Source organism: Cornus florida, unplaced genomic scaffold (genome assembly GCF_030987335.1).
Source record: "Cornus florida cultivar Cherokee Brave unplaced genomic scaffold, ASM3098733v1 CherokeeBrave_3.0.0_Hap2_Chr07, whole genome shotgun sequence".
In the NCBI taxonomy this organism is placed as follows: domain Eukaryota; kingdom Viridiplantae; phylum Streptophyta; class Magnoliopsida; order Cornales; family Cornaceae; genus Cornus; species Cornus florida.
In genome coordinates, this window is record NW_026775577.1 from 22,174,828 (window position 1) to 22,187,693 (window position 12,866).

The 12,866-nt window shown below is 34.8% G+C and overlaps 1 protein-coding gene across 3 annotated transcripts; it reads left to right on the forward strand.

Moving 5' to 3' along the window:
* Positions 1-2,009: 2,009 nt before the first annotated feature.
* LOC132266785 (BEL1-like homeodomain protein 4) lies at positions 2,010-12,386 on the forward strand. Of its 3 annotated transcripts, none has more exons than XM_059767762.1 (5): positions 2,010-2,398; positions 2,626-4,088; positions 5,265-5,650; positions 9,280-9,340; positions 11,582-12,386. In XM_059767762.1, exons 2-5 carry the CDS (start codon positions 2,694-2,696, stop codon positions 12,125-12,127), a joined length of 2,388 nt encoding a protein of 795 aa, XP_059623745.1. In that variant the 5' UTR covers positions 2,010-2,398; positions 2,626-2,693; the 3' UTR covers positions 12,128-12,386. The 3 variants fall into 3 exon arrangements, with proteins under 3 accessions (XP_059623745.1, XP_059623747.1, XP_059623746.1); XM_059767764.1 differs by having other exon boundaries at positions 2,011-2,398; positions 5,268-5,650; XM_059767763.1 differs by lacking the exon at positions 2,010-2,398 and having other exon boundaries at positions 2,471-4,088.
* The last annotated feature ends 480 nt before the right edge of the window (positions 12,387-12,866 follow it).

Below are 12,866 nucleotides of genomic sequence, written 5' to 3' on the forward strand. Positions count from 1 at the left end.
TAAAAATTCTGAACAAAATAGAATAAGAAATCTAATTACTAAAAATTAGTAATAAATATAGAAATTGGTATGAATCGACTTCGTTAAGGCCTCAAACAAATATCCTGAAATAATAAGTAAGCCTCATATATACAATAAAAACGTGATTTCGAAATCCTAAACGAAAGTTTTAAGTGTAAAACAAACATGGCCCAAAAGTTAAAGCTAATTGGTTTTTTTTGCATTCCACTAAAGAAAAAGAGGAAACAACAAATTTGTTCTCACGAATATACCTCACCTTTTCTTCATCCAATTTGGACACTAAGTAAACGAGAGGTTATGGATGAGTGAGGGGGATTTAGTCATTATTAGGGATGTCAACGGGGGCGGTTTTGGGTGGGTGTACCCTCCCCGCCTCCACAATCGTTTAGAAACCCTCGCTCTGTCCCTGTCTAAAATCGCCTAAATGGAGGACCTTTTCACTTCATCCCTGTCCCGTTTAACTTTTTTACCCTTGCGGGCACCTACCCTGCCCCATTTAGTTCCATAATTTGTCCTCCTTTTTTAATTTTTTTTTTCTTAAATACAATTATATAACTATTGAAAAAAATCATAAAAAATGGACAATCAATAATTTAACATAAAATTCAAGGGTATGAGTGTTCTTAGTTCGTATGGCTCTGTCGCTCATTAGAATGGTTGAAAAAGTGAATAAATGTGATTTAAAATTTCTAGAGCTAATTATATACTAATAAAGTAAGAGTAATTTAGTAATTTAACTACCTAAACAGGATGGGCGGAGTGGGGTGACTTTCCCCGTCCCCGTCCCGAACCCGCGTAGGTTTTCATTAGTAAAAATCATTTCTGCTCAAATAAGTTAAATAATTCTTCAAAATCACTATAAACAGGACAGGGTGTGACGGGTATCTATCCCTGCAGGATAAATTGTTATCCCTGCTCATTATTGAACTACTTAAATAGAGTATCCAAAATAATAGTAACATAAGGGCATTACTGTCTTATGAACACTACCCAACGGTGGTGGTAGTTTAGATCATTGAGATGACCTTGTCACCTTATCCTTTTTATATTCCTTAGTTTGCGTTGGTTTCCAAGGGTGTGGAAAATGGCAATTATAGCACTTATAGCACGACATCTGGAAATGGCATTATCGTCATTTCAAGCAAGTGATTAAAATATCTAATAGTTTAAAGCACGATTAAAAGTATTCACTTCTTTTACGTGGATCATTAGTCATAATTTTGTTTTAAAATGTCACGCTGGACCATGCTCTAATATTGAAAAGGTCCAATTACTTGACACTCAATTAATAGAATAGGGAGCGATTACTTCGAATGTAAAATGACATTATAAACCTTAGTTATTTTTTACAAATAAAGTATAAGAAATATTTATTTAATTTATTATTTCTTTTATAAAAAAACCGTGTCCGTATGGGAGTTAAATGCATTTATTATTTTTCAAATAAAGGCCGAATCAACGCACAAGTCTCAATTTTATATATATACACACACACACACACATATACGCACACTTAAATGATTTCTAAACGCAACATGTCAACAAGAAATTTATATACATTCAACATAATGACAGTTTAAAATCATTCAAGTTTTTAAAAAAAATATTATTGATTAGCAAAAAAAAAAAAACCATATCAATCATATCCGCCATAATGCTTGAAATTTTTTACTATGTGTAAGATTATTTTGGGTGTTTATATACATAATATATAGTATATAATATATATTTTGGGTGTTTATATTCATAATATATAATATATAATATAACATTAATAGTCCACTGTTAAAAAGTGTCATTTGACATTAGAGTTGCCAATGACTAGAGTGACCTCCACTCAATTTTTTTGTGATGCAGAGGGTGCATTTTTGTCATTTCACACTCCTATAAAGAACTCAGGGTCTTCTATTTTCGTCTTCATACATTAAAAAATCTCTTAAAACTTCTTTGTCAAATTGAAGAGGAAATTAAATAAGTATAAATTATTGTTGTATGAAAAGGAGGTGTAGGGAATAAGAACAGCGACCCCTTCTCTTCTCAGCTTCTTTCCTCTCTCTTTGGGTTGTGTTTTTTGCGACACACAGAGAGAGATTTCAGTTCTCAAGCCACCATACCATATATTTATATATATATATATATATATATATATATATTTTTTTTTGTATCTCTCTCTTTCCAGAAGGCGATGGCATAGAGCACCCACACACACAGCGAAGAAGAAAGATAGAGAGAGAAAGAGAAAGATAGAGAGAGAAGAAACAGACAGACACAGAGACAACAGTCTGAGAAAGAAAAAAGAATTCAAGAGGGCTTTCAATCCCAAGAGAAAACGATGTCTGAGAGCTTTGCACCCTTTTAAGCCCTGCAACTCTTAGAGGTATATGCATATACATGAATAAAGCTGAAAAAAATACTGAAATAAACATATTTCAAAAAAAAAAATATATATATATATATATATATATGCTTTTTCTTTTTCTCTTTATTTTCTTCTTTACTACTGTATTACTATGATTTTGATGAATAACTAAATTATTTTGAATTGGGTATTTTTTGTTTTGCTTGTGGATATGATTTTTGATGATCGAAATTGATCATGAGCAGCTGAGAAATAAGGAGGTGGGTGTTGTGAGGTGGAAGATAGAAATGATAATGAAGAAGAAGACACTAATATGGGAATAGCAACACTGCCACCACCACCACCACCACCACTTCAATCTGTTGTTTTTCATTCAAGAAATCACCACCCAATTCAAATCTCAGACAGTCCCAATTCTACAAATTCTATGTCCCAAGACTATCATCATCAAGGTATTTTCAGTTTCCCGAATGGGTTCGAGAGATCACAACAAGAACACCACCACCACCAACACATAGCACAGCAGATCCGAAGGGACAGTAATAAACTAAGGGTCCAAGGATTCGAGCAGCCACCGCCCCCACCACTGCCGCCGCCATTCGTTCAGCTAGAACAAGAAGACTCCGGTGGGCTTCCGGTGTACGAGTCAGCCGGAATGTTATCCGAGATGTTCAATTTCCCTTCCGGGACCACCACGGCCCCGGAATTGCTTGACAACCAGATGGGTACTAGTTACCGGAACCCCCGGCAACCACCGGCAGCCGCCGAGTGGTATGCAAACAGACAAGAGGCGGTTGTGGGTGGTTTGGGCGAGGATTCAAAGAATCAAAACTTTCTCAATAACCATCATCATCACCAACATAGTCAGATTTCGAGCATTAATACGGACTCAGCAGCTGCCATGCAGCTTTTTCTCATGAACCCACAAACTACAGTTAGGTCACCGTCACCATCCCCTTCTCATCATCCTACACAACCACCATCTTCAACACTTCACATGCTGCTTCCGAGCCCATCAAACACTTCCACTCCACAAGGTTTTCATCATAACACTGTTGGGGGTTTTGGTCCATCCCAATCACAATTCACTTGGGTTCATGATAGTGGTGGACATGAAGGAGGTACTACTAGTACTATTACTGCCACTGGAGCCCATGAAGGACAAGGGCTTTCATTGTCGTTGTCGTCCTCGTTGCAGCACTTGGAAGGGGCTAAAGCTGAGGAATTGAGGATGGGTGATGGTGGGATGTTGTTTTTCAATCAAGCAGGTGGAGGAGGAGGGTCAACTTCTGCTGATCATCATAATCAGTATATGTACAAGAATTTGGGTGGTTTGGGTCATCAGAACCATCATCACCAGACACTGCATTTGCAAGGTGGAGTGGTGGGTCAGAACCACCATCAGTTCCATGTTGGGTATGGGTCTTCAATAGGGGCAGTCAATGTTCTCAGGAATTCTAAGTATGTGAAGGCTGCACAAGAATTGTTGGAGGAGTTTTGTAGTGTTGGGAGGGGTCAGTTCAAGAAGAACAAGTTTGGCAGACATAACACAAACCCTAATTCTAATCCAAGTGGTGGTGGTGGTGGTGGTGGTTCTGGCGGCGGCGGTGCTTCTACATCTTCTTCAAAGGATCTCCCTCATTTGTCAGCTGCTGATAGGAATGAACACCAGAGAAGAAAGGTCAAACTTCTATCAATGCTTGATGAGGCAAGTAATCTCTCTCTCTCTGAGTCAAGGTCCAATCATTTTGGTTTATTTAGTCCATTATTTTTTTTATATACAACATTTTTTTTATACAACAGAAACTTCCTATTTATATAATATAGTCTTGAATAGGGAAATGCCGGCTGGTGAAATAGGGTTCCCTAGATTCAGTTGCTTGAGGTTCATTACATAATACACACACACGCACACGCACATATATGTATCTATATATATATGTATATAATTTTATTATATTTATATTTGATTCTCACTGTTTTGGTTGGTGGGGCATTTGGGTACGTTGGATTTTCGTTTGGTGAAGACAAGAGAGACGACTTATGAATGTTCCTTGTGAGTTGTGATTGGAAAGATAGTTAAGTAAGCCAAACCCATGATTTACATGCCTATGATGGTAATATTGCAAAGAAAAACCATTGATTTATATATCAATTGACCTTAGGTGCATTGTTTTCTTTTCTTTCTCTTCTTATGTTCATACACCTATTATATATATATATATAGAGAGAGAGAGAGAGACACACACACACACACACACACATACACATACACAACACACTCATATATAGATAGTACAATTTGGGGTTGTGCTTTGGCAAAAGCCACCTTGTTTAGTTGGGAAAAGGGTGAAACAAAAGAAAAACAAGGATACTTTCTGTTCCCACCAGCAATCATTTCACTGTACCAGCAAATTTTTTTTTTTTTTTCCCGGTAATTAATACCAGCACATTTGGTTCCTCATTTATTTTTTTATCTTGGTTTTTTGGAGCAACAAAATATTACAAGCTAATTTTAGAGTTGTCTAAGAGAAATTTAATACACTAGTATGATTGTCACTGTTTAATAGCTACCAAAAAAATTAGTAATAGTTGATGCGTAATTTCTTCATTCTCTATGGTAGTTAGCAATATTACAGCATATATATATATATATACACACACACACACATAATTTTTCAAGTTAATTACATATGTAATTAGTTCTTTGTTTTGGACCTCACTGGGATATATACTAGCATTGGGTATAATAAATTCCAATGAGTGATGACTTTTAGTCATACATCAGTCGGTAATAATACCAATCGGGTCTTTTATCATTTTCCAAACTCAAACCGAATTCTCAAGTGAGTTGTTTTCTTTTTCGGTAATTCATTTTAATTAGCAGGTGGATCGAAGATACAACCATTACTGCGAACAAATGCAAACGGTAGTGACTTCATTTGATTTGGTAATGGGGTTTGGATCTGCATTGCCATACACTGCCTTGGCACAGAAGGCGATGTCTCGGCATTTCCGGTGTCTAAAGGATGCCATAGCAGCACAGTTGAAGCATAGTTGTGAGGCTTTGGGGGAGAAAGATGCAGGTACTTCTGGGGTGACCAAAGGAGAGACTCCGAGGCTTAAGCTGCTTGAGCAAAGCCTGAGACAGCAAAGAGCATTCCATCAGATGGGGTTGATGGAACAAGAAGCTTGGAGACCACAAAGAGGCTTGCCTGAACGTTCTGTCAGCATTTTGAGAGCCTGGCTATTTGAGCATTTCCTTCACCCGTACGTTTATCTCCACTCCTTTCTCTCTAGTCTTCATTTCATAATAAATTAAGTAGAACAAATTAATGTGATTTATAAAACAAAAATATAGTAATAATTAGAAGACGACTTGCCTGCCTACTCACGGTGAGTAGAAATTAGAAAAGATAGCTGAATTTATTTCAAAAAAAAAATTACGGTCCTTATTTATCAGTTTTCAAATTTTATAATTACGAATTATTTGTGCGATTAGACCACGTCCTAGTAGGAATGACCTACAAAACAGTCAATAGGCAAGTTTCATCCAATTAATTATTACCACACTTCTATTTAATTAATACTCCATTTTAAGGAGAAATGGGGAAGGTAATAAATGCATTCTACTTCCTTATAAATACTCTCCACTTTTGACATGAAATGATGTACTTGTCCTTAATTAAATTTACGAGAATGAAGCATTAGGAGCATTAATTTTAAGGGAAAAAAAACATAGAGTACATATATTTAAAGTGGAGGGATTTTTTTATCTGAGCCCCTTAGCCATTTTGAAATTTCCATGGAGATCACTATTCAGAGATATTGAGAAGGATAGAGATGTGAAACAAACCTTGATCTAGAAACATAGGTAGGAGGAAAGCCAAATAGAGTTATGGCTTCTAGAATGAAATTTCATCCAACTGAGTCTGAAGTCTACATTCTACATTGATACAACATGTTTTTTTTTTCATTAATTCCCAAATTGTGACATGGATCTCGTAGATATTTTTATTTCAATGAACGACAATGCTATAGCTTTAATCCAATGAGTTTGTAACAAATTAGTATTCAAAATTTGTGAGGGGCATTCTAGCTTTATAAGATATTCAAAGTCTTTCTTTAGGTGTTTGTTTCTCTTTCCTTTTTCTTTTCCGAAAAGTTAAAGTAAATTCACACACATTCACAATACGGCCAGAGTTTCAACTCTTAACCTCTTTTTTGGGAATAAGAGATCATACCAACTAAGCTAGTGGCCCAGAAGTCTTTTTATTTTTATTTTTTCATGTTAATTTTGAGAGCATATCAAGGTGACTTGGATGACTTGTGATAACCACAAAAAAACTTATGAGTTAGCAAGACACTATCTCCTATTTCCTGCCTGGACAAAGGCAGTTTGAGTGATGTTGATGATCTAGGTAAGCTTAGCTTAAGTTTATTGGCAATAAGCTGCACAATTCACTTGTAAATTGTGTTTCAACATAAACTGGGCCTCAATTCATTTTAGGAAGAGGAGGTCAAGAACTTTAGAGACTAGCGCTATATAGGTAGAGTTAATCTTCTTGAGAATCCTTTGATTGGAGAAGAATTCTCTAATAACCTTTTTATTTTTTTATTTTTTCCTTAGTTGGTACTCACACACACATGTCTCTATGGAGGCTTGAACCCTTAATCTCCTTTTGGAAAGTAAGAGTATAATACCGCTAGACCGCTGGTCCGTTGGTAATTTTTTAATGACTTTATAAATGACATCCACCTATTATAAACCAAGCTTAATTTGTTTGAAAAAGAAGCCATTCAACCATCCTACATTGTTGAGAGGGAAAAAAACACTCTCCTACATCATGTTTTTGGTTGATTGTTGTGACCTAATAATTACTTCAAGAATGACACAATGAAAACTCTTTTCTTCATGTGAGTTACGCGCGGTGCGGAAGCTAGTAGTTGATTAAGTTGTGATTAACTCTCTAAATGATCTAGAGGAGGTGCTTAGGTCAACTTGTCCAATTTTTGTGATTGATTAATTTACCCACATATATGATCAATTAAACATCCACAACCACAAATATAAATATTACAAAGTAAAGTAAGAAACGTAAAGATTGAGATATGACACCAGGATTTTTAGGGAGGAAACCAATTGGAAAACTTCGAGGTTTTTTGTGTTATCCCGAGTATAAAACGATTCAGTACTATGTATGAATCAAAGTACACCGAACTTTGACTCATGCTCACACCCCTTCATTCTACTAAGACCCAACTTGCTGAACGCCCTTAGCTTTGTGACCTCCCGTCCTATAGCTCTCGACTTCAAACTTATACCTTGAACCTTATAGAAGGATTATTGGTAGATCAATAATACTCTGCATGGGGCTTGACCCCTTCAAAGTCTGATCTTCTTCAAATTTGAATTTTATGTGAAGATAGATAAGATCTTACTTTTCAAAAATTTTGAATATTTAATTATGCTCCAATTTCGATCAAGTAGAGAACAACACCCCTAAATCACTCTTGTGTTTATGTGTGTGCTCTCAAAATGAAATCAAAAAAATCAAATTGATTTTCTGAAAAATATCTCTCAAAAAGCTTTGTCAAAAATAGTTGAAAAATTACCTTCCCAAAAGCCCTAACAAATTTTGAGTAAAAGAGAGATTATATAGATTTTTGGAAGGCCTAAAACTCCTTGGAAAACAAGTCAATTTCATGCATATTCATTATAACAAAAGTCTATTCAAAATAGAAAGCCAAAACAGACCAGGATTAAGAGTTACCAAAAAGGTCTGCAAAAATTGAACCGGTTCAAGAGGGGCTGAATTGGTTCAAGTTGGCCATAAGTTAATCTTAATTTGAAAAACACCTTTGAAAGTTAAACCGGTTCAAGTTAGCCACACTTAAACTTCAATAGGAAGCCTTAAAAGTTGAACCTATTCAAGTTAGGCAGAATGAAAAACTTAGAAAATTTTCCCTAAAAGCCTAATTTTGAAATCATGAAAGTATCCTCACACACTCACTTACATTCCTAATACATTGTTCTTATCATCACAGAGTGTATCAAAGTATGAACTCGATCACTTCTTCAATTCTACTTCTGATCTTGAATCTTGACAAATTGAACAGAAAATCTACAACTCAATCGGACTCGTTTTGACAACAAAATTAGCCAAATTACAAATTTATATTTCTCACTTCCATTTAAATTGAGATGCCAGGAAAAATTAATAAGACAATAGAGAAATCGAATCTTATGCGAAGACACCAAGATGCCTTCAAAAGCAATGACAGAGTTAGGAATTTGCTATAAGAGGGTGACTTCGGCAATAATAAGAGACAACACTAAAGCCAAAACAAATAAATACAAATAGCAATTAATAAATTTTTCATTCAGTACATTTACAATTATTCATAACAAATTTTAACACTGAAAGAGGATTCTTAGATTTCTTCCCTTTTGCTTTTCTTCCTCTATAAAAAGAGTTACCACTAAAAGTATTTTGGCTCAAGTAGTAGCTTGTTAAATTAAAATAAAAAAAAATTCAAAAAATGATATCTTAGCTTTACAAATTAAAATAAGATTTCTTTGTAATTTTTCTGAACTCAGATCTACAGTACTTCACATGCCATCTCTCTAGGTAGCGTTTGTGTGTCGATATTGATCTAATAGTCTACCTTCATCTTATCTGGTGTCTAACAATCATTATCCTATATGAAATCTAATGCATGCTATGATCAGAGAGATCAGTGAGTGCAGTTGTACTCTTTATTTATGATCTTCTGTCTTAGATTGTCACGCCCATGCAAAGAAGGGTTCGATCTCATCTACGGATTCGAAAAAGCTTCGTTGTCCCTTTATTTGTTTTAGTAAGGACTCTAATGTCATTTTCTGGTCTGTTTCTCAGGTACCCAAGTGATGCAGACAAGCATCTATTGGCTCGACAGACCGGTCTATCAAGAAACCAGGTTAGTCCCTATAAGCCTTAATTTTCTTACACCATATACATGTACAAACTCTACACGCCATGATCATACAAGTACAACAATATATGTATATATATATATGTAGAGAGAGAGAGAGAGTGTGTGTGTTCAGCCTGTTCAGGTACTGAGCTTCTTCATTTGAAGGAAAAAAATAATATTAAATAGTGAGAAAAAGAGGAAAACAATAGAAGAAAGTCTTAGGAGTGATAATCAGAAACTTCAGTTGGACTTGCATGGTTTAGGTTTATATTATTTCTGGTTTCTTTGGATTATTAGAATCTTATCTGCAAAGACATAAATTCTGAAACAGCGATAGAACTCTGCCAATAATAAAGGCAGGGGCAAGTACAGAAGAGGTGAGACACCCTCTCTTCCCCCTCCCCCCCCCCCTTCTCTCTCTCTCTCTCTCTCACTCTCACACACACACACACACACACACGTTTACACACATGCAACAACACTCCTAATTTCTGTACTCTCGCCTTTATTTAATGCTGTCCCAGTACTGCTCCATTAGATAAAGAGACATTTTTTTTGTACCTGAACCTTCTTTTTAACAAATAATATTGCATTTCAGAAATAATATATAATAAGCAAAAAATGAAGTCATGCAATTATCATAAACCACAATATATTAATTATATTTTTTAATTTCAGATAATCATAATTATCATCCTATTGATCATATCCTCAATAATTTCGTTCTCTTGCACTTGATTGCAACAACAAGAATTGATTAACTTGTTTGCATGAATAATTAAAAATTATTACTTATTTAAGAAATGGCAAAAATGAGCAAAAATTCATTTCTATGAATTAAATGATAATACACTCATAGTAAGTCATTGATCGAGGCTCGTTAATGAATTTTCTCACTCAAGAAAAATTACTTTAACATTAATATCTATTTTCTTTGTCCATGATGAAACCTTATATATGTCATTAATTAGGAACTAAGTATGCGCTAGGCAGCAAGTGAAAATGGCATGTAAATTAATAAATATCTCCATAATTTACCAACAGGTTAGTGACATAATAGTATTAAATGCGCGTCTATGATTATCAATTTAAAAAAAAAAAAAAAAAAAGGTACCCCCATAATTTTATATTGGCAGTAAACTTACACATCCATTTTTGGACTTAAAACTCTCGAGTCTTTATTTTAAAAGGTGAGAGACCAGCAACTAAACTGCAGCACTTGGGATTATTTTTTCTTAAGCTTGCTTAATATGTTCGACAAACATACATCTTTTTTTACCACATGTATATCTTCAAGGACGATGCTATGACCAAGACACCTTCATTGAATTAATTGGAGACCCATCTGCCCCCTTGACCGAATGGTGACGAGGATGTGCTCTCATCGATAGCATCATCATCCTTGATATTAATTCTCTCTCCAATCTTTTCTCTCCAATCTTTTCACCTAGTATATCTAACTTTATAAATTTATTTTTAATAATTAAATTAAAAGCCTATAATAATTATTAATTAGATGTTGGTTTCCCTCGATTTTAGATTTTGGGTAAATTTTGTTTACTTTCTCCGAGGTTTGTCAATTTCCCACATTGATCACTCTATGTTTCATAATCTAACTTATCTTTTTTGAAATTCTGATTTATGTAATAGATTTTTTCAGTGTCTGACCAATTTGCTCTTCTAATACCTGAAATGACAACAAACATTTAATGGGTAAAATAGTAAAAAAAAATTCACTAAAAAGGAAGGTAAGTGAGATTATGAAACATAAAGGGGTCTATGTTGGATATTATAAACTTTAGAGGAAGTAAGTGAAATTTATCCTTAATTTTTTGTTAAAATAAATAAATAAATAAATAAAAATAAAAAAATAAAAGGTAAAGGCCTTGTCTTTTGTTGGCTCAAGGTCTCATAATTTTAACTAATTACTTGATGGGTTCTAATTAGTGTGTGGGTGTGTCTCACCATTTTGCCCTTCTAATGTCTAAAATGACAACAAACATTTCATGGATAAAATGGTGAAAAAAAGTCACTAAAAATGGAATTAAGTGAGATTATGAAACGTAGAGGGATCTATGTTGAATATTATAAACCTTGGAGGAGGTAAGTGAAATTTACCCTTAATTTTAAAAATAAATAAATAAAATAAGGTAAAGGCCTTGTCTTTTGTTGTCCCATGGTCTCATAATTTTCACCAATTACTTGATGGGTTCTAATTAGTAGGTGTGTGTGCGTTTTTTTCAGGTATCAAACTGGTTCATTAACGCGAGGGTCCGGTTGTGGAAACCCATGGTGGAAGAGATGTACCAGCAAGAAGCCAAAGAAGAGGAAGGTAGTGGGGATAGAGAGAGGAGCCAAAACAGTAACTTTACACAAACCCCAACTATTACTACCCCAACCACAACAACAACAGCTGCTGCTACAGACACACCAACTGTATCGACAACAACAACGACAATTACAGCCACCGCAGCAAGCAAAAGATCCCAAATCAATGCATTCGACAACGACCCTTCACTCATCACAATCAATAGTACCACACATTGCTTCTCAGAAAACCAACCCAGACTACCCCCCACCACCACCACCTCCACTATCTCCACCACCACTCCCGCCGCCGGCGAGGTGCATTTCCCGCCACATTGCATGGTTGGGGCTGACGGCAACATGTCGACGTTGATCCGGTTTGGGACCAATGCAGGGGACGTGTCGCTCACGCTAGGCCTTCGCCATGCTGGAAACTTGCCGGAGAATAACCCTTTCTCTGTTAGAGACTTTGGGGGATTATAGTTTAATTAATTAAATTATATACAATGTGACTAGCTATCTAATTTTGTTATATATATTCATACATAATGAGAGAGAAGTAGCATTAAAGTTAGCTAGTAAAGTGAGGTCTATTATAATTGTATAGTGGAGTACACTGTTCTGCTTATATCACTTTCTTAGATTGGAAGCTCTGAGCTTACTCTTAATTTGTACTGAAAGGTGATAATTTATTTTAATTGGTTATGTTGCTTATATATAATTACAGATTTCTCCAAGGCAATGCACAACTTTGTTCTCATGATTGAGCACTCAAAAAGTTATTTTTATTTTTTTTAATATAAATAAGCATTGCTTAGTAACCTAATTGATCGCAAAATCCGAATAAGACTTGTGGGATCTATTGCCGTTTTTTTTTTTTTTTTTTATAAAATTATTTGAAGTAATAATTTAATAAAATTAAATTATTCAACATGACAAAATGTTTTTTAAGTGCATGTTAAATCAAAAATAGTGTTAAATACGCATCCCACACTTGTGTCCAAACAAAACTTATCTAATGATATCCAAGAACATTAATCGAACTCCTTCCCAGCAAAAAATTAATGATATGCAAAATTCACAAAAAATAAAGAAGAAGAAGAAAAAACATATATATATATATTGTTACTCCTATTAACTGCAATTAAGTATGTCGGGTAGTTATTTTGACTGATAAATGAGAACTGCTGCCGTGACAGTTCCTTAAAATCCAAGCCAAATT